This window comes from Ptiloglossa arizonensis, chromosome 5, assembly GCF_051014685.1.
Source record: "Ptiloglossa arizonensis isolate GNS036 chromosome 5, iyPtiAriz1_principal, whole genome shotgun sequence".
Classification (NCBI taxonomy): domain Eukaryota; kingdom Metazoa; phylum Arthropoda; class Insecta; order Hymenoptera; family Colletidae; genus Ptiloglossa; species Ptiloglossa arizonensis.
The window spans coordinates 10,685,318-10,707,491 of NC_135052.1; the positions used below are offsets into that span (position 1 = coordinate 10,685,318).

The window sequence follows — 22,174 nt, forward strand, 5'->3', positions numbered from 1 at the left end:
CGAGAAATATTTCTACCGTGTTCGAGTGGAACTTTTTTCCCCGTAGCGGTGTTGTCGATTTGCGAGACGAAGCCAACGTCGAACACTCGCTCTGTATCGCAACATTGGTTATCGCGATATTGTACAATCTCTCGCGAACGAGAGCGACGCGACGTCGATTTATGCAGTTCGCGTCGAAAAATGAATTTTTTCCGAACGCAGCGTGCGATTTGCCCGTATCGTATCCGTCTTGCTCGCACCGTTTTCATTCTCGTCCGGCTCGTGTAACGTTAAAGTCACGAGGTAATAGCGGTGTGCGTTGTCGCGTTAACGCCGCTATAATAATAATATCGCAGGGTAATATTTATCGTTCCAATAAAATGCGGGTGGCGGACAAGCGGCGCGCGAAACCACGGAAATAAAAGGAAGTTAAGCGGCCGATTATCCAAGGGTACCCGCGTACCTCGCCGCGTAACACGTCGTCGTACACGGAGCGATTTGTACTTAATTAAGATTACGCGTTGATGAGAACACACGGTGGCACGCGAGCCAAGATATTCGAGGGAGATTAGAGCCCGCCGTGGCCGCCGATTCGAGCCGTAGACGGTGTTACGACGCGGTTATACGTCCCGTAAATTAAACGCTAATGCCGATTCTCGTTTTTATCTGATCGTGCTACTCACCATGCCCGAACGGACTCCGAGTAACAGCCGGTTTCTGGATTCAACATTTTGCGATCGCTCTCCGACCTGCAACAGAAAATCCCTTCGCGTGTAGCGCACCGATAAAATAACCACCGCGTGTACGTACCAATCCACACACACACACACACATATACATGTATAATTGCGTGGAAATAGCGCGTCATCGGTCGCGAACCTGGCCAAGTGGGGAGATTTATGGAGAACCGGTACCGGTTTTAATTTTTCAATTATACACGCTTGTTAAACTCGAGACAAAAACTAGCACGGAATGGAGATAGCGTTCGAACTCGAGATCGACGATCGACCGCAACGAGTATCCGACACTCGCGCGATCGTTTAACGAAGAAAATTAACCGTCCTCGCTTCCCTGTTCCACGTGGGGAGGGAACAAAGTGTTATTTTCGACGCGAATTAGTTCTGCGTGTACAGTACGGAACATTTTACGTCGAGTAACAGCTGAAAACGAGGCACGATCCAAGATTGATTTCGTACCTGATCGGAATTTTGCAAGGACGAAAGGAACGCACGAGTGACTTTACTTTTCAGCGCTATTGTAACACTATGCTATAGAAGTCTATTCGAATTCATCGATCGCTTCGCCACGAGATCCGTCTCGATGCGAACGAGTCCGTTTTGACGAAAGCTGAAAAACTGTACAAAGTAAGTGCGATTGATCGGAGAAAATTGAAGAATCTTCCGAAAACTTTGTCCCGGTCCGATGCTACGATAGTTAAAGGTTTTCAGGAATTTTTTCGTTTTTTGCAAAAATTGAGAGCTGCTACAAGATAGATCGAATTCAGGTACGAAAATATTCTCTACCCCGTTTTCGAGTAATCGCTCCGTTACGATGCGCGAACTTTCTTCCGATACGCGTGCAAACAACGCGCCAACGATAATAATAAAATCGCGGAAAAATCGTAGACGCGGTACCGTTACGTTGAACCGGTATTCGAGCTTTGTCGAATTAATTAACGCTCGTTAACCCAGGGAAAGTTTCCCTCGTTTAAAGAGAAACGGGAACCGTAAACCCGTGTCGTCGCGACAACGTTCCCCCCGTCGATTAATTAACCGCCGCAAATTCGACAACTTCCAACGGACCCAAATCCCCTGATCCCGTAGTCACCGAGGAGGGTGCTCGAGAGTCCCGTGGGATCGCCATAAAAAATACATTCGCCCTGGAAGGTAACCAACGGCGAGATACAACCGGTCATTGTCGCGCGGAGAAGAGTCGAGTGGACGTCGAACGAGAGACAAAGACGATGACAAGGTGGAACGAGCTCGCGAGCTCGCGAGCGCAAACGCTGGACGCGTGTCGATAAATTTATTTGCATCGCGGTCGTTTTACAATAAAACGTGTCGTTGCTTTCGTCGTTCGTTCAACGCTGGACGATACATTATCCGTTGGGACGCGGGATATTTATTCCGACCAGCTCTCTCTGTCTCTGTCCTCTCTCCCCCCTCTCGCCCCGCTCCCATGGTTTTTCTCCACCTTCTCTTTTCCTCGCGTCGCGGCTTTCGTTATTATTTTCCTTTTTCTCGTTGTTTTAGCGAACGTGGCGCACCCGTTCGCGCGTTATTGTCATCGGTGTATCGTCGATTGAACCGCGTGTCAACCGACACTCGCTTTCAAACGTGGAGGGGGCCTGAACGTTTCCGTGTTGCCCGCGTCGAACGGGGAGCCGGATAGATAAAAATGTGACGGCTGTCCTTGCCTCGAGTCGAGCGCCACGCGATTTGAAAGACACGTCGTGGATTTTCAGGGGCAATATTTCGAACGCTCGACGCGTCGGAACGATCCGCACCCCCTGTCTGCTTCGAGTGTCAACGTTCGCGATCGGTCTTCGAACGAAGACTTCCGCCGTACGAACGGGCCAATTGCGAATAAACGGTTAGGGGAATTCGATCGAAACGCGAGGGACGACGTTTCTCGTCGCCGACACTTTTTTTTCAACGGCGACTCGTTCCTTCGATCGCGAATCTCAATCGAAAATTGCGTTTCGAATTCATCGATCGCTTCGTCACGAGATCCGTCTCGATGCGAACGAATCTATTTTGAAAATGTGAACCCACCTCTTCGAAACGTTCCAAAGTTTCGTATAAAAACTGAGAAACTGTACAAAGTAAGTGCGATTGATCGGAGAAAATTGAAGAACCTTCCGAAAACTTTGTCCCGGTCCGATGCTACGATAGTTAAAGGTTTTCAGGTCGTAACGTATTCCGAGCTCCGATAAAATGTCGACAATTTAAACGCAACGTGTAAAATTCGTCGATCGTTCATGGAACACGTTCCATATTTTATTTCCCCTATTTCCGTTGTCGGTTTCCAGTCGCGATTAACCAATATTATTTTCACGTTGCTTTATATATCGCGTTCTATTCGTAGGTCGCGCTCAACCGCAACCTCGTCTCTAAACTACTTTCCGTATATGCACAATACATTTTACATAACGCGGTGAAGACATTATCGTTATCATCGTCGTGTGCCATAAATTGCCGCATAGTACTTTGAGAATACATCCAACGGATTTTCACGAGCCAGCGATCACGCGATTCTCGAAGATACCGGCGCGATCGGTATCGATGTTCCACCGGTGGCAAAAGTGGCACGAAAATCGAGATTCGTTGGGAAATCGGTTCCCGGATCGTCTCACTTGTTGCGACACGATTTCTCGAATGCCCGCGAGAAATCGTCCGAGCTTCGTCTCTTTGACTCGGAACGACCTCAATTATGCACCGGACAAACCCGAGTCTTATTTCCGAGGCTCATCGGATCGGTATAAATATTTTATTAAACGAAATTGAGCGTCGAGGGAACGACTGTTTGCTCGCTACTCCCCGTCTCCCTTCGCTCGGTTACGTCTCTTTCCGTTTGGCGCGAAACCACCCCCTACGGGCCGTGAAGAACACGAGTAATCCTTTGATTTTTCAATCGGCCGCGGGCCATTGTTTGTCTGTTGTGACAGCGAGCATTATCGGGCCCGATTATGAGCGGTATTAAGGGCGAGTCGTGAGAACCCCATCTGGCCGTGGAAAGGGGCGGCCGTTGAGGGTGGAAATCACTGTCCGCAGGCATTACGCATTCATGCGCGCAGGTTGCGTGACTCCTCGTGCGCTTTGCGTAACTCGTGTCTTCGCGTACAGTCCGATGCAACAATGCTCCGTCTCTGTTTACTTTTATACGTCGACTATCGTTTCTTCGATGCTTCGCAAGATTTACCTTAATTCGCGATCGAGTCGATGTTCTCCATATTTTTCCGTTCACGGTCCAGACTACCTTCTCGGTGATCCGATACTTTGCGAGATTCCTTCGTAAAATTCGAAAAGAAACGTTTAACGTTCCATCGAATTCTTCAATATTTGGTAAGATGCATCGCCGATTCTTTGAATTTTTAATTTCACAATCGTACTCATTTGACGATGTTATTCTTCTTTTCGATAATTCTAACACTTCGGTTCTGTATTTTCATGTAGCTGTACTCTTGTTTCGTTATCGGTATAGATACTTTATTATTCTTCTTTTCGATAATTCGAACACTTCGGTTTTGCATTTTCAAGTAGATGTACTCTTCTTTCGTTGTACAGATACTTTGTACACACGCGTTTTCTTTTCTTAATCCCGATGCAACGAAGACGTACCATAGTCACGATTTCCAATTTTTGTATAAAAATCCGTTCTCTCGCGATCCTCTCGCCATCTCGAGCCAACATTGTACGAATTACCCTCGGTTTGGAATTTTCATGGAAGATATCCGCGTCGAGCGAAAAGTAATTCATCCCGTGAGGTTGCTCGGTTTTAATAAGCGTAGAAACGCGCAATTATTGTCGTCGACTGTACGCGGGCCGGTTCGTTGGTGCGCGCATGGGAATGCGAATTCGACGCGGTACCACGTAGCAATGTCGAGGGGTCTAGGCAGGAATGTGATTTTTGGCAGCGAGGGGTGAACCGCCCCCACGAGTGCGGTTTTGCGGGTGACGTTCGCTCGATGATTGGGGCGATTCCTTGCGGGTTTTTTTTTCTCCCCCTACCTATTTCCAGATCGCGTCACCGAAATATTCTTTCTTCGCCCGCCCCCGCCCCGTTCGACGATGAAATTATTTACCGTGAAAATTCTAAATCGCAATAATGGAACCCCGCGCGAGCGATATTTCCCTCCCGGATAACAACCACGGTGCCGAGACGACGTCGATCGATCCCTACCGATGATCAATTTCCTCGACGTGGAATTCTCCGTGGAAAAACCGCGAACCGAATTCATCGTACGGGAAAGATTCTCGCGCGACGAACGAAATTCGTCCACGATCTTGAAAAATAATCGCTGATTCGTCGTTTCGACGATGTTCCGCGAAAGAATCGCGGAACGTGACGAGCACGGCTTACGATTTCCGTAACCGGAGAACGATCGTCGCTGCCCCGACAGGAACATCGAGTTTACACGGCCGACGGATCGCGTTTCGATTCGTCTGCAAGTTGCGGGAGCGCAACGCTCGCAGCTCTCGATTGTGCAAGCATAGTCACGCCGCGCGAGTAAAATTCCGCTTCGAGACCGACCGACCGCGCGATCGCTCTCGAAAATCGAACCGCGTTGCTCTAACGCGCGCCGGTTTCCGACGTTCGAGGACGTACGCGACGTTCGCGCGAATTTAGCGCGAAAAGTAGAAACATTCGATATTTTTCCGGTGTGTTTTTTAGTTTATAGCATCGCTAACGGTGGTAACGTTACTTGGAAGTTTACGAGCATTGGGATTTGTTCCTTGTAAGCGTTTTAAAGAAACGTTAAACGTGGTAAAAAATTTCAAGACTGGATAGATACAAGACTGTATTTTCTTCGATTCCTTCTTCTTCTAAGGGTTCAAATATTTTTCTACCGGAGAAGATTCTCCAAAGAATCATTCATGTCGAGCGGTATACGTTGGTACGAGATGGTAATTTCGTACAATTTGTGTAAATCGGTTTAAAAAGGATTTCTCATAGTTTGGAACACATAATTATCCTTAGAAGTTAAGTTTTCTCTCGAAAACAGGGACCGATCGACCCACGGTGTATATAACACTTTGTTCAGGATGACCTTCTGAATATGCATATACACGGTGTCCCCCCAAAAACATGGTCACCTTAAGGGAGGTAGTTCGGTCGACGAAGTCTAGTGAAGGAACTCCTAAGAACATTGCATCGCTATTAAAAACATTACCGAAGGTATCGATGCAATCGTAGCCGATAGATCGATGAGAAACCCGGATACGACTCGATATTTATGTTTACCGTAGAGGAGAGACTCTCCTCGGATCACGTAGACATTAAATGTCAGTTTTGCAACGAGTTGACCTTTGTCTACGCGAAAATGGCGGCCACTTTGAAAATTTATTATACCTTCTTCGTGTTGGTTAGGCTAAATATCGATATCTTTTGTAATATCATTGATAGAATTTATCTAGATAATTATGCATTTCTTACGCAATGTTTATAGAACAGTTTTACTACGTTTTATTGCTTGAATCACCTTCCTTAAGAAAACCTTCTTTTCCGGGTATACCATAGATATATATATATATATATATATAATAATAATAATAATAATAATACTCTGTAGGTATACATAATAATGATTATATATACATACACATACACACACTTGTACGTATCTTTGGATAGGGTATAACAAAGACGTTTGACTAGAAATAAAACAAAGTAAAAATTCATGCACATTTGTCAACGACGAAACTCTACGTCTCGACCGGATCGACCTGTAAACCGAATTTCGTGTAACGTCCGAACGAGAAGATCCATTTTGCGTTATTTTCACCCGCGACTCGAATAAATTCTCCGTGAGATTTCTTCGCGAATATTTGCGTCCGCTTTCTCTCGGAATTATCCACGTTGCGTTTCGCGAACACGAACGTCGGCTATTTGTCAAGTCTGTCGATGCTTAACGACCGATCGTCGAGCAAGGGAGTCGCTTCTCCTGTCTTCGCCACGTGAGAGACGAGCAGGTGGAGGTAGGGACGAAAAATTTAAGGAACTGGAAGGACGCGGCGCGTTTCAACGTTGCCCGGTACCTTTCGTTCTCCAACCATTTGTCAAGGTGACAAGGCAATCTCACCCCTCGGCGCTATCACCCCCTTCCACCCTTCGAATACCGCGAACACGTTCCACGGTTGCGCGAGTGTCATCGATCAAAGTTATTTTGGAGACTGAACGTTCTCTGTCCGACCCCGAAACGATTTTCGTTCTTTTTTTTTTTTCTTTTCATCTTTCCCCGTTCCGTGTAACACAGTTTACGCGAAAGCGGATAAGTTCACGAGGGATCCGCTCTGGCGGTAATTGGGCGGGAACTCGATGGTTTCTACCGGTGGAGATTTTCCGTTCCGCGTCGAAAAATTAATTTCGAGCCGAGAGGTTGAAACGTCTTTCCATCGGCGGTGAAAAAAACGATCCGCGATTTCAGGGAGATTGTAGGACGGAAGAAGGTTCGGACCAATCTACCGGCAATCCAGCTAAAAGTCGTCGACTCCAAGTACCGTATCCCTCGCGACGTAATCGTTACACTCAAGAAGAGTGGTTGCCTCATCCACCTAAACACCGAACGCCTCTATTTCCATTAACCCGCGAGAAAGAAATTAAAACACACAAAGAGAGTGTAAACCTCGAAACGCGGAACTTGAGGAATCGGTGTGAGAGTCCTGTGCAATTTCATCCGTAACGTTTACACGAAGGTCGTCGACACTTCTCCACCCGTAACGACGAGTTTTTGTCTACGCGGCGTCACAGCTGATAGAAGAGCGAATTCGATCTTACGCTGGGAACAACCATCGTGGGTTACAGCTTCGAAGCGTGTAAGGTTATCCGTTTCTTCGAGCAAACTAAGCCTTTCCGTTTGCGGGTATAAATTATCATCGTTCGAACCTGCGTTCAACTCTTCCGTACCTGACAGCCAACATGCGTGTACAACTAGTTTTTAAGTCGATAATAATATATATGTATATGTATATATATATATATTCGAACACGTGTATTATGCGTGTTACGCCTGTGAGGTTTTCTCTCGCAAAAAATCACCAACCTCTTCTCGCGTAGTACGTGCACTCGCAAAGCTCTGCAATGATTTATTCTAATATATTTTACGCCCAGTTCGCGCCTGCTTCGACAGATACGCGCAAAATCGTTTCATAAATATTCTTAAACGGACGAGTAGTCATTGTACAATACGATAAATATCTGTATTTTCATCCGACAAAGACACACCTATATATATATATCACGTGCATAATCTTTACTTCTCGAGTATTGGATCAATAATTCCCCACTAATCTACGTCGAAAGTTATTTCAATCTTTTCATTCTTCTTTCATAGTGCACGTTCGCACCCTGTCGCGATATCTGTTCCAATTATTTATTTCGATAAAGTATGCATAATAATCACAAATTGTATTTATTCGAACGACACGTAACATTCTTCCTCTTTCCTGCTCTCGACAAAAATTAGCACCTGTCTCTCCGAGATACACTTTGGCCAATTTTTTAAACCGCAAAGATAAAAAAAAAAAAAAGAAAAAAAATGATCAAACAGGGGAAACTCGAGCGTAAACCATGCTTAAATTCCAAGCCCCGAAAGGGTTGCAAAGAAGGTGTACCGGAACGATCAACGAAGGGAAATCACCCCACTGACCGACGCGAGGTTATCGCGGTTCCCTTAAGCAGCCCGATTTCCCTCGCGGATTTCCACAGGAACTTTTTCGAGAGGAAAGAGTCGAATCGATCCATGTTAATAATCGTCGAGTGCTACGCAAGCACCGTGTCCCCAGTCACGTAATCACTGTACTTAAGGGGAGTGCTCGCTCCACCCGTGACCGGGTTCCCACAACCTCGTCGTCATTAAACGACCGGGCGAATCACGTCGGTCTCCTGGTCCCATGCCATCGACCGTTTTGGCAGGTGGCGCGTTCACGGATTTCCCATAAAACCGCGGACCAGATCGGGGCTTTAATTAAGCCCGTCCACGCGAAATTCCCGTACCGTCGACAGGAAACTCCGATCGGTCTCGGCTGATCAATACACCCGCTACGCTCGGCGACATTAATTATTTAACGTTCGGCTCGACCAATGGCGATTTTTCACCGGTACCCGAATATATTTTCGCGCTGGAATTTTCTTCAAATTTCACGTTTCTTTCCAGATGAGCTGCAGCGCGAGCTCCGACTCGGTTCTTGGAGGATGTTTGTATTTTTAATATCCTTTACTCCGTTTTAAAATTGTAGTAATTTTTCAACGGTTCGGAGTGAAATATGGTAATTTTCTTGGAAACGTTGACAGTTTTTCCGATGTTTTCGATTCGGGTTTGTATAATTTTTCGTTTCGGAGCATTCGGTGCATTGTAATTATGTTAATCGCGGGATATTTTTGATAGCTCGTGCGCAGCAGTTCGTACCTTTGTCGTCGCTGTTGCGCGGTTTCGAAATAATGTGTCGTAAAATTTTAAGGCGTCCAATTTTTTCTCCCCTCTGCACCGCATTATTCGACTCTTCTTTTCCTATTTACGTATTTAGAAATACGTGCTAGTTTTTTGTCAAGTTTGTATAAATAGCTGTAGCATGTGTATAAAAACTTCTCGATAAAATAGCTGACGTTACAATACGGTCGTAAATCCAACTATAAATACGCGTCCAGAAAACTGTAACATTCTTGGAATATTCGAAGCGGATATACGGGCCAAAAGCAAGGGAAAAAGTTAGAGTATCTCGCGTAAGAGTTGTGCCCTACGAATTATCGTATATTATATATCTGCGATAAAAATAATACGAAGGAACGTTCTCGAAGCGTGAAAATATTTTTCTAAACCGATTGTCGTCCACGATACGCGAAAATAAGACCAAATGCTTCCTCCCGTGATTTTTGAATAATTTGAGGAAGAAAGGGTTAAGATTGCCTCGTGGAGGAGCGGAGGAGAAAAGAAGCGATCACGTGTCGTTCCATCGACAAGCCGAAGGTGGTGAAACACGACTTCCTCCTCGTTCACGAAGTTCAACTTGGTTGCTCGAGGCTCGCGACGTTGGGTCCGTGTAACAAATCGACCTTTTAATCACGAGTGGCTCGCTGCCCGCGGTCGTTTCGCCTAATGGGGCCCTCTTGTTTAGGAGCTGCTCGCGGTGGGCTCTCTACAGGCCAGTTTCATCCTGGGCCCGTCGATTCGACGTTTTGTTTAAACCCCGAGCCACCCATTAGTCAACGTTCGCATCGGGGAACAGTGATACCGTGCACCTTTACATCGGAGGATCGCTTTCGACGATCGAGACACGGACACTCGAACCGTTTCAACGAGACCGAAGGGACGAAGGGCGCTTGAAATCTGAGCGGAAGTGTGTTTGGTCATTGAGAGACGTCTGGATGTAGAAATTGGGAGTAATTTCAGGGAGCATCGTGGAGGGGTTCGAAGAGCTCCGAAATTTGTTCGAACGTGTAACGATTTCGGAAAGTTCCTACAGAGGGGCGCGTAAACTCACGGAACTCGTTTCGTTTCGGGATCGTTCGAATTCTCCCAATCGTCGGAAGGAATTTTACAACGATCCCTCGTATTGAACGATGTATCGAAAATGTAGCTTTCTCCGCACCGTGAGCAAACGTGAACATATTTATCTAACGTATCGACCGAAGGTGGCTTCTTTCGAGCAACGCGATTGAAAATTAAATTAGCGATCACCTTTTCTCCTCTTTCGTTGATACTGGGGCGAGTAAGGGTAATATAAACATTGGTCTCTAGATTCAATCGCGAACTTCCAAAAGAAACTAAAAAAAAAAAAAAAAGAAACTTGTACACATAAAGACTACCCAATTAAACTTTCCCTCTTATTTTCTTCTATACCACCACTCGCAGTGTTCCATTATTTCGATAACATTCATCGATTCCAACACTTTTCCTCTCGGAAAAACAGAATCCGTTTCAAACGTTCCTACACCGAACAACTTCCGATCGTTCGCAACCTGTCCAAGTTCACCGCAACTCCTGATCATCGAACTCGAACCGAACGAAACTCGAGACGATTCTTAAACGAACGAAACATTTCCCTCCGGGAACGACGTTTCGCGTGTAAATGAACGTATCCGCGCGGTCGAGCGAAACGACGCGGGGCGTCGCGTGATTTTTTTTCCATCGTTCTGGCGAACCAGGGGCGTCCCTAATGACGACCCTGGCCGAAGTCAACGAGCCGGTACGTTTCATCAGCGGGTAATCAGTGCGAGCCGGCACTGTCCGGCACGTCGTCGGTCGCCTAGGTTCCGCACCCTTCCGGTTCCGGTGTTCCGGTAGGCTTGACCTCTCTCTCTCCGCAGGGGAACCCCGGTTTCCGGTTTTCAGGTGGGATACACGCTCAGCCGAGCGCCGTTGCGTTTCGGATCCGTGGATCCATGGATCCTCCTTCCTCCGCCTATCTCTGTCACCCGTTTCCCGTCTCTTGCCCCCGTACGTGGCTCGCCCCTGCGATCGATCGACCCTCGGATTTGTTTTCGTTGCTACTTCCGGCGTGCGAGCCACGCAATTCGCGATCAGCTGCCCATCGTCGCCGTTTGCACTCGGATATTTCCCCGTGCTCGTTCTTTATTATACCACCGAGTACAGACCACCCAGTGAGGAAGAAACGAGCGAAATGGAGCACGAGAGAACTTAAGAATAAAACGAGGTTAAGGGTACACGCCTTTATCATCTGAAGCAACCACTGAAAAAAGTCCGTTGTTTTGTCACAGGGTTGGGCTGGCTTTTAATTGAGGTTAGGCTTCAAGAACACCATTTTGTTACGTACACTTCTGCCCCGTGTTTTGTTCCTTCGTATAAATAAACGAGGAATCTTCGTTGCGGAACTCGTCACGCGTTGGTGTTACGATTTACTCGTTTTTTACGATCTTCGCGCGGTGATCTGGCCTCGCGAATGCGAATCGTCTTCCTCGTGGATGTCATCCTCCTTATTGGCTTCGAGGAGAAGTTCGAAAGTCATTTGTCGAATAATTAAACGTAAGAGTATGCGAAACAGTAGAGTATAAAACGAGGAAAACGTTCGTATAAAACTCTACATTGTTGCGCGATTAAGGAAGAAAGAGTATCTTACGATCGTCCTTCTCGATATACGTATATATTATGGGAAATACGACAGTTTTGTGTAAAAATGGTTAGTAAAACGAATACACTCGTTAAATTTCTTCCTCGTTGATTATAAACTCAACGAACGATAAACAATTACTTTGATGCAAAAAGAAATACAACTTGTACGAGATTCGGAGAATTACATCCGTCGTTGTAATTCTAATCGCGGCAAACAACGTCGGTTGATATCGTCGTAATATTTTTCCACAGGCAGAGCCGAGATCTCGATCTAAACGCGAAACGTCGTCGTTTAATTGTCGCGATTTATCGAGATTCCGCGAAAATCCCTGCTCGACGCGTCTCGATTGTTTCCCCCGGGGTCCCGATCATTTTTATTGCTTCACGGTCTCACGCGACAATGGGGGGCGCGTGTTTTTTTTTTTCCTTTTTTTTTCTTCTTTTTTTTAGGCTCGGTCCGATGGGAAAAAGCGATCGGGACCGGAAGTGGAAGTGGAAGTGGAAATTGAGGCAATGAGAGCGTTGCACGACTGCGGTTCTTATCGAGATATCGCCGGTTTCTCGTTTCCGCAATTTCCTATCTGCCCTGGCTCCGCGCGCCCGCCAATAAAAATGTATTTCGACCGTCCCCGCGACGTCTGCCCGCGCACCGCACACAGTTCCCACACCACGAGAACCATTTTTACCCACGGTGTATTTTTTCCACCGGGAAAATGCATTCCTTTCCGAATTCTCACCGCGACTGAACCATTCGCGCGCCGTTACGTCGTAATATCGCTAACCATTTTCACGAACGACGTATCCGTACTCCAAAAACCTTACCAATCGGATACACACGATCCGCCTCGATACGAATAATTCAAAGCTCGCAATATCGGCGGTTCAAGCGACACGATTTTCGAACAGTTCAAGAATTTGAAAAATGGGAACATTCGACGGACATTTCCACTCGATCGCATCGAGTAATTGTATCATTTTGAAAACAATCGGAGTGTAAAGTTACGTTCGGAGATACGGGAAACTGTTGTTACTCGTTATATTCTGAATCGATGAAATCTTCCAACATCACGGGAAAAAACCACGAGTCCAAACTGAGTTTCAATTTGTTCAAATATCGCGAACGAAGATTCTGTTACTCGATCGTAACTTTTCCCATTTTTAAGGAGATTCTGATCGACGTTAGAATCGCGCGATGCAAAAGTCTCTCCGGGTTCGAGAAGACCCAGACACGATAGAACGATGGTCGAACGTGCGCGAATCGATCCTGCGTCGAATCCTCGGAGAGACGCAAGCGTTCCGTAACGGCGTCGAAGGGAAATTTAACAATCCTGTTTTTCACGGTTGCTGCAGCCGGCGGCAAATTAACGATCATTAATCCGATCCAAATCATAGTGGTCGCGGCGTACAGTTACGCGAATTAAGTCGTTCCGCGAGCAACAATGTTGAGAGGCAGGATCGCAGTTCCGCGTTCCCTGTGATTAAGAACCAAGGCGAACAGTAATTTTCTACGCGATCTGCAAACCGTTTTCCCGGTCGTCAGGTTGAAGAAACTTTTCTTCGAAACGAAATCACGCAGCCGAGGAATTAGGCTGCGTCCTATCTGATCCCGTACAGCGAGAAAATCGTTCGTTGATTCGATTACGAGAAAGATGGAAGGATTAAAAAAAAAAAGAAAGTAAATAATAAATTAAATAATCCTCGTTTCTTATTAATTTGTCACCGTACAACGTTCGATCGAAACGTAGCCTTGCAAGAACGCTTCCGAGCGACGTTCAAAATTCTTTTCACCGATCATAAAAATATCTCTCGACGCTATCCTTCGTCGTTGGTTCATTAAATAGACATTTCCGAGCAGAGATAAAATTAGTCTCTTCGAAAAACTCCGATAGCCAATTTCATCCGGAAGCCTGGCTGCTGCCTAGTTTCCCTGCTACAACTCCACGCGTTCTCCGGAGAGTTCAACGCCCGCGAGGCGAAGATGCTACGAATCCTATCCGAGAATCGTTCTCCGTAATTTTCCATCTGGAAGCTCTGGCAAGCATCGCGCGAAATCGTGCCCTCCCCTGTGAAATAATACTCGCGCGAGCATCTGCGCGAGCTCGAACGTTCGAAACCTGGTTTTTAAGCTCGACCTTCGCGCGTTTCGCGATCGTCCTTCGTAGAGATTCGATCGAAGAAACGTGGCGCAGGGCACGTCGCGGCGCAACAATCGTCCTTTCGATCGAGGGAGATGCGCGCCGAGACGCGCTCGAGCGACGAAACAGCGTAGAGGGTGAAGCGGGGCGAGAGTCGAGGACCAGCGACGAAGGTACGAGGTAGGGGGAGGGGGAGAGAAATTCACCCTTGCGGCAACATTGCGAGAGAGCACACCTGGCCGGAGCCGTGCAGCTGCAGCTACGGTCCCCTCCACGCCCCGCGTCCCTCCCGGCCAGGGGATGAAAAGGGGAGGGAAAAACGAGCGCACCGGAGGGTCGTTGCGGGGCATCATCGGGTTCCAGTGGCCCGCTCGAAGGGGGGAGGGTGGTCTGGATGCTGAGATTTCAGTTACGCATTTGCTCGCCAACGATTTCCAGACTCCATCGAGCCAGCAAAAATGAAACGGCTACATTGTTTTCGGCCTCGCCGGCGACCTTTTATTTATTTATTTGTTTGTTTGTTCGTTTGTTTGTTTAGCCCGATAACGGCCGAAGCCAGCACACTTTTCCACGAGTACCCGCAATAACGGAGAATTAACAGAAACGGATACGCTTTACAATTTTATACGATTCTAATCCGAGAAATATGCTTCGTGTGTGAAACGAATTCCATTCAAGTTTTCGTTCAGCGAGGACGATACGGGGTTCGTTTAACTTCTTTGCGAGAAGTTTCATACGTTTTGGAATTTTTTGGGGGAATTTTAATAAATTTTTCACCACGGAGATACGTATCGGGGAAAATTTTAGCGACCTCGAAGAATGTTTTCTATGCCGATATTTTAAGAGTAGAAATTTAATAGGACACGGTCAGGTATCTACGCGAGATTACGCGTATTATTCGGTGGTATGTGTTGGAATTTAATATATTGTACAATGTATCGGGTTTTTCGGGAAATAGAGAATGTTTTCCAAAATGGAGAATGTATAATTTAGTAAAATGTTTATACATTCTAAAAAAACGAAACGACTTTCCGAACAACGTAATATTATTGGCAGAGTGCACAGAAGCGAAGAAGAAATTCAAACTATTCGCATAATTATTGGCGAAGGCAAGAATACGATTAATCGAACCGTACGTCTCGTACATTCGTGCGCGAAGAAGAGAATTTTTCTTAAAATGGTGATCTCAAAAAAGAAAGGATATCAAGAATGTTTAATATCGGAGCTGGTACGTATTTTACGCGATGCAAATCTTGGAAATTTATCCTGCGAAACCAGATACTAGAAGCGTATTCTAAACGAGGTCTAACCAACGTTCCGTACGTTTAACTTAACGATATTCGTAATATCGAACGAACAACATTACATAATCGCATGCCGTAGGAAACCATCCGTGGAAGACTCGAATAAGAATAGAAACAGGGAGAAACGTAGATAAATTATAAATATTCATCTACGATGAAAAAAAAATTCGTTAATAGGGAACTCCAAAATAGTACGACCAATTAAATCTATATATTCACTGTCAACGAATATTTACATCCACGGTATATACAAAAAGTTCGTTTACCCACGGTCTAGTCCCCCTTCGTCCACCTAAATTTGTGCAACGAAACATTTCGACGATACGGTCGAAATTGCTCTAAATATGAAAATAACTCGAGAGAAACGACCAATCTAGTTTCACGTGAATTTAAAACTCGACTCGTTGAATTCTTCGTCGAAAGATTTTCGTTCGACTCGGTTCGGATACTTCAATTCGGAGCGTACCTGAAGCATCTGGGAAAGGTGACGTTCGGTGATGTTTCAACGCGGAATTGGAACGATCGAACGCGATCGAACGACACCGCTCGCGGAGTCTCGCACGCGTAAACGGAGTTGGTTCTGTCCGATCGCGTCCCTCTTAATCGATGTAAACGCTCTCGATCCCTCGCGTCTCCTGCGTATCCTCGGACAACGACGAGCACGCACCGTGCAGGTGGATTTATTCAAATGCCGATCAATTCAGAAGGATGGCACTCATCGACACGACGGTACCGGCACTTCTGTCTCTCTTCCGCCCCTCCTTTGTCATCCGCGTTACGATCCTTTTGTGCGGCCGCCTCAGAAGGGGCGGCACGGAACAATGACCGTGATATACGATTCGAGAATTTGTTTATAAATGCCGACGCGTCGTCTTTACGAAGATATCCGTCTCTGTGAAACCCACCGGAGTGGATCTCTCGTGGAGTCGACCGACGACGACGACAACCCCCTGTTTCGGGGTGGACAGGTTGATCGCGTTATCTTGGTTGCACGGGGGTCGTTAAGGCGTCGACAACGTGGCTTCGATACCAGATGCAAATCGGTAATGGACACGGTGGACCGTTTGATACGAACAGGGATGCGGTTTGGTTAAAAAGCTATCGTCGATAACAACACGGTGGACTTACAAAGCCAAATCGAGGGATATTTACCGATTACGATCTCGACGAGTTTTTCGGGCGCTTTGTACGCGCTACGGTATTGCAATCTTCTATCCCGATCTCATGGCTTTGCTTTTAAATTGCTTCTTAATTCTTAAATTGTGCGACCAAATATTGTATTCTTCCTCGTAATTTGAATTGGGATTGTTTCGCGTTCGTGACTCTTCGATTTGCTAAATCGTTTCTCTTTTTTACCTTATACGTTTGTACGTGTTTTGAAACGGTGTAACGAAAACGTTACGTTATCGTCGATGTATGGATATCTGCACGGTTCGAAGAAGTAGTTACATCTAAACTTCAGCTCGAATTGTTCACGCGTTGGTTGAACTATGCTCGTAAAGACCACTTTTTAGGTATTCATCGAATATGACGAGCAACGTGCACCACACGTTTTATCGATTGAATTCGAACGGTCTAGATGAAGCATGAAATTCGATTAACTTCGATAAAGGATCGCACGCGTCGTACCCCTTGGCGATTTTTAACAAAAAGGTAAAGTCAGTTACAGTTTCACCGGCTCGTAACGATGTTAAATTAAGCGTTTTCTGTGTTAATCTGTGATTCATTACCTTTCAAAAGTATTGTAATTTTAGAGTACAATGCTAGCGTCTACAAATATGGTCCAACCACGATAATTATTAAACAGCAGGGTGTACCTATTTTTTTGTAGAGTTTGTCAAAGTCGAGTCAAGGTCACTTTGCGTTATTCGAACGAAACACCATATTTTTATATCAGCTCCGCGAGCAAAGAAAAGGAAAACAAATTCAGTGGACTGTTTCGAAGCGATCTTGAAACGGTCGAAACGTACACGAAGCATCGGTTTCAATATGTTCGAGTCGTTGAAATGTTTATTTCTCGAAAAGTTATCTTACCTCTGGAATAACCGCGCATCGCGTTCTCCTTTATCAAATTCAACGAACAAATTGCGCATAATAGGAATTTTCTTGCGTTCGTTTTTAAACGAAGAATATTAACTATTTTGTACGAACGAACACCGACGACGTCTCGGACGACCGAACATAAAGAGCTGATGGACGTCTTGCACTTTGGACAGGTGCGACCTTGTTTATATATGCACTCCATTGTGTTAAACGTTTGCACAGGGAAACACGCAAAAACACACAAAGTGACCCGATACTGAGTACACAAGATTTGGTTTGCAAGTGTCTACTAACTCGCGAAGAAAAACGTTTCGCAGTGATCAGCCATTTATTGGAACGTTCTCGCAAAATCTTACGTATCTTTTCTAATTTCGATCGTATCAAATTTGTAGAATCAAGCACAATGGTTCTTCTACAATCTTACGAAAGACACGAAAAATTCTAATACTCGACCCCTCTTTGGTAATCGACTCTTTCCACTATCAGAGAAAAGCTGTAGAAACGAGCGAGCAATATCGAAAGCTTCGAAGAACAATCTATTTGTCTCTCGAGAATACCATAAACAACACTGGTACTCCAAAAGAAAATAATAAATTAAAAATAATCGAAGATACGATCAGGTGTTCTTGAGGAAACTTATCGAGGTTAGTTAGCCCTGCAGAAAGTTTGATTCACGACAGATCGGGATGAGAAACTTTTTCTTTCCAAGCTTTCCTCGACAGAGTCGCAACTATTGCCACCGAGATCGCTATCTTCGCCTCGATCGGATCAGATCGATTAAATATCCCTCGTGACCACCTCCACCGACAACGAAATCACAAGCTCGGTAAAGACGCGTGTATTATTATTCAAACGGTCTCAAGAACCATCCACGATCTTCGTCCAGCCAATTATCAGCGTAGAGTGGGAAACGCGGGGGATGAAAAATGTTTACCGGCCGGTTGCCGCGTCGAGGGGGTCTGCCGGCATTAGTCCAGAGACAAAGGAGCAGCAATTACAAAAGAAGAAGTGTGTCCGCCTCGAGGAAGAAGATCCGGAAGCCTAAGTTTATTTACATCACAGTGCCACGGCCGGTCTCTCGTTCCTTTTGTCGACCGCGGCGCCGGTAATGCATATTAATAGAAAATAATCCCCGTAAGGGGGTTGCGGGTGGCCACGTAACGCAACCAAGTACTCGGAGGAAGCTCGGAGGAAGCTCCGAGGAGGACCTTCTGCAGATACAACGTCGCGGTCCCGCAGTCGGACGCAAATTCCTCGCCAATTCCGTCTTACGGGAATAAATATTCATGGGGGAGACAAGGCCCACCGGAACTGAATTTTTATCGGGGCTTTCCGCGGGGAAAAATTCTACCGATTTCATATTCTTAATTCTAACTACCGATTCCGTATTCTTGGGTTCGCGAAATATTTTTGGAAGAGGACTCTCCTCGACAATTTTTATTTCGGTAGAAATGCGATACATTTGATTAACGCTGAACGATCGTCTCGAGGGGGAAGAAAATTACGGAAAGCAATTAGGACCTCGCCGATTCCCTTTCAGGGAATAAATATACACGCAGGATTTGAAATTTTATTTTTATCGGAGTTTATATAGTACAGGGAAACATCGTCGCGAAAGTTTGCGAAATGTTTTCGGAAGAAGGTCTCCATTTTCGATTTCGACCTTCGAAAATTAACAATTTTTATTTCGTTAGAAATACAACACATTTGATTAACGCTAAACGATCATCTCGAGGGGGAAGAAAATACCGAAAACAATTAGGACATCGCCGATTCCCTTTCAGGGGATAAATATTCACAGGGGCTTTGAAATTTCATTTTTATCAGGGTTTTTACAGTACAGCGAAACATCGTCGCGAAATGTTTTCGAAAGAAAGGAAGCTCCATTTTCGATTTCGACGTTCGAAGACGAACAATTTTCATTCCGTTCGAAATACAACACAGTTGATTAACACTGAAACCGAACGATCATCTCGAGGGGGAAGAAAATTACGAAAAACAATTAGGACCTCGCCGATTCCCTGTCAGGGGATAAATACACACATGGGCTTTAAAATTTCATTTTCATCGGGGTTTTTACAGTACAGGGAAGCATCGTGGCGAAATGTTTTCGAAAGAATGGAAACTCTCGATTTGTTCACGGTAAGATCACGCGACGAGGAACGTATAATTTGTTACCAAATACGAAGCTATCGCCTCGGGAACGGTTATTGTCTCGTAGGACGAAACGAAGAAATTTGCGAAAAAAAATTAGGTCGCCCCGGGAAGACGAGACGCAGCGGAGCCGGTGAATGAAAGGGACTGGTAAATCCTGGAAGCATGAACGGGAAAATCGCTGAGCCAGCTACACCTCTTCGTGGCTACGAGAGCCTCGATCGCCGCCAGAAGAAATCCTACATCCGAGAATTTCAGCCAGAGAAGCAACTTTCCTTTTTTTTTTTCTCCTCTCCTTCTACCATCGGTGGGATTATCTTCCCACGGGACTTTGGACCGGGAACAATTACCGGGCTCTCGAAAATCCACTGCGAAAGAGTTTCCCGGCCGGTCGAAAAGGAAGGAAGGAAGGAAGGGAAATTCGAAGAAAGCGTCGTCGTTGGCTCGGTATCGTTCGGCCCCCCTCGTTTAAAAGATTCGTTAAAATTAGTAATATCGACTTTATTGCGCCGCGCACCGCGATTAATCGGGGATTTAACGTCGATTGTTATTGGAACACCGTATCGATACCGGTGAAGTACCGGTTTTACATCGAACCGTTTCGGTATCCACGCCGAAAGTATCGATCGATCGTTGCAATTTTCGATACGGTCTCGCGTGTAAGATACGAAGCGAGTAGACGTCGAGGACACCGATGTCGGTGAACCTATCGAAAATACGAAAGAACGAATACTGCATCGAGTAATTATTTTCATCGATCATATTTCGCGACTACTCGAATTCGTGTCCGCTTTCACCGTTCATTTTCTAATACCGAGTCTCGTTCGTTCGCGAGCCAAGGAAACGGAGAACGAGCCGGCCGAGAACGAGGTGGAATTAATTTTAACGAACGATGAGGTTGAAGAGGTCAACACGAGGGTGATATCTCGTTGGCACGTGGAGCTAAACAATAGAATGTAGGTTGCGAATACGAAGGCGAGAATTTCGACCCGGGTCGCGTAAAAATCGTCTCGGGTCGTCGGGGCTCGTATCGAGTTATCAAACCACGGTGTACGCGACGGTAGGAATTATTCTTTCGCTTATTATTGTTAGTCGTTTTCTCTCGCTCGCTTTCTTTACACCCGCGAAGGTGTAAGCCGCTGCGACCTTTCCACCGCGATACGAACCGTCGTCGTCGTGTATCCAGCAGCGTTCTATAGAGAATCCATTGTGCCAAGAAACGTCCTGTTACGTGCCACGTATCCGATATAACAGCTCTCCGAATTTTCTTTAGTTGAGTGCGCTACGTTCAACTTCTTTAATTGTTTAATCGTCGATCGCGGTTCAATAACTGTTCGTCGAGATCGCGATCGATCCAATAACGATCTCTTCGCACTTCCTACCTGTTCCTCGTTTCGTTCGTTGATTCGAGATACTCGTCGACATTTGTCGCCCAGGTTCTTCGCATTTAACGATATATCGCGATATTTCTCGTTTCGGTGTATCTGACGTTATTACCGTGGGGAGGTTGCGCACTCGTGAACGGAAAATGGGGATAGTAACTGATTTCTGAAAGAAGCTGGTGATCTGGAACGAGAATCTGGTCACGGTGAGCGGTATTAAATATACCAGGGGGAATATCTAAGCGCCCCCGGGAGGACTATTTAGTTTCGATATTGATAATTCTCGATGGGACGATGCGTATTAAATTCGTCGATAATGCGTTTCAATCTACGCGTTAAATCAAACGTAATCGATCTATCCGAACGAAGGAAAGTACGACGAGAGTTCGCAATTAACGAAAGTTCGACAACTCCGAGCTAAAAGGAGAATCGTTCCCGAGTGATAAACGTACAAACGGAAAACCCGAAAGACGGGCAAAATATTATTCGAGTGACAGATATCGAATGAAAGCAACGCGGAAACATTTATCCGATCGAACGGTCTTTGTATTCCGTAATCCAAATTTCGATAACGGGCACAAAATTGTGTATCTAAATAGAAATTTTATTACATTAACCGTTCCTGTTTCATCGCGCCGATTTTCTTTCGTCCCGACGTATGCAAGTTCAATCGTTCGCATTGGTACTTATTCTCGCGCACTTATTCCCCGTTTCTTTGCATTGTATATTTTCCTCGAAAGTATTCTCATCCGGTTGATTTTGTACCCTCTCTTCTCCTCGAAGTATCGAAATTCCGTTCGCTGAAAAAATGTTCATTACATTTTGTACATCCGCGTTCGATCGTTTCTCTTCTCGTTCGAGATATCCGTTTCCAAGGCGAAGTAGACGCGATTCGCGTTTCGAACGACGTCGTATCCAGGAAAGACGGAGGTAGTTTTCTCGCGGCTGTCACCGCGACGTTGTCTCGCGCACGGCTTCGGTCGTCCGAGTGCGAAACAGCTCTGTTCAAATATTAACACGGGAAACAGAGGAGATTCCCAGACCTTGCTTGGTTTCGTAACACCGGTAGCCGAGTTTACACGGTTACCCGGAGGTTATCCGTGGCTCCGGTGTTTGCCGACACCTCGGCGTATAGCGTGTAACTTACAACCGGCGCCCACGCGTTCGCCGTGCCGAGCCGCGCGTTACATCGAGAAACGGTTGGGCGTCGTCGTCGTCCTCGTCGTCGTCGTCGTCGATTCGATATTCGGCGTCCGCGTCGCGCCGTGGAGAAACTCCACGTTGCAACGAACTTTAATGCCACGCCGGTAATCTGGCAGATTTGTGTTGCGGTTGCGCGCCCGCGCCCTCGGCTGTGAATATTGTAAAAATCCACCGCCGGAACTCGAG

General features: G+C 45.9%; 1 protein-coding gene across 2 annotated transcripts in view; it reads right to left on the minus strand.

The window, feature by feature from the left end:
* Soxn (SRY-box transcription factor soxNeuro) overlaps nt 1-22,174 on the minus strand; it is a 193,180-nt gene that overhangs the window by 93,518 nt on the left and 77,488 nt on the right. For both annotated transcript variants that reach the window (XR_012992316.1, XM_076313117.1), the window contains exon 2: nt 663-728. Coding sequence is in view for 1 of the 2 variants with exons in the window: in XM_076313117.1 (XP_076169232.1) it covers nt 663-728 (66 nt within the window). In the remaining variant the exon portion in view is untranslated. The remainder of the gene's footprint in view (nt 1-662; nt 729-22,174) is intronic.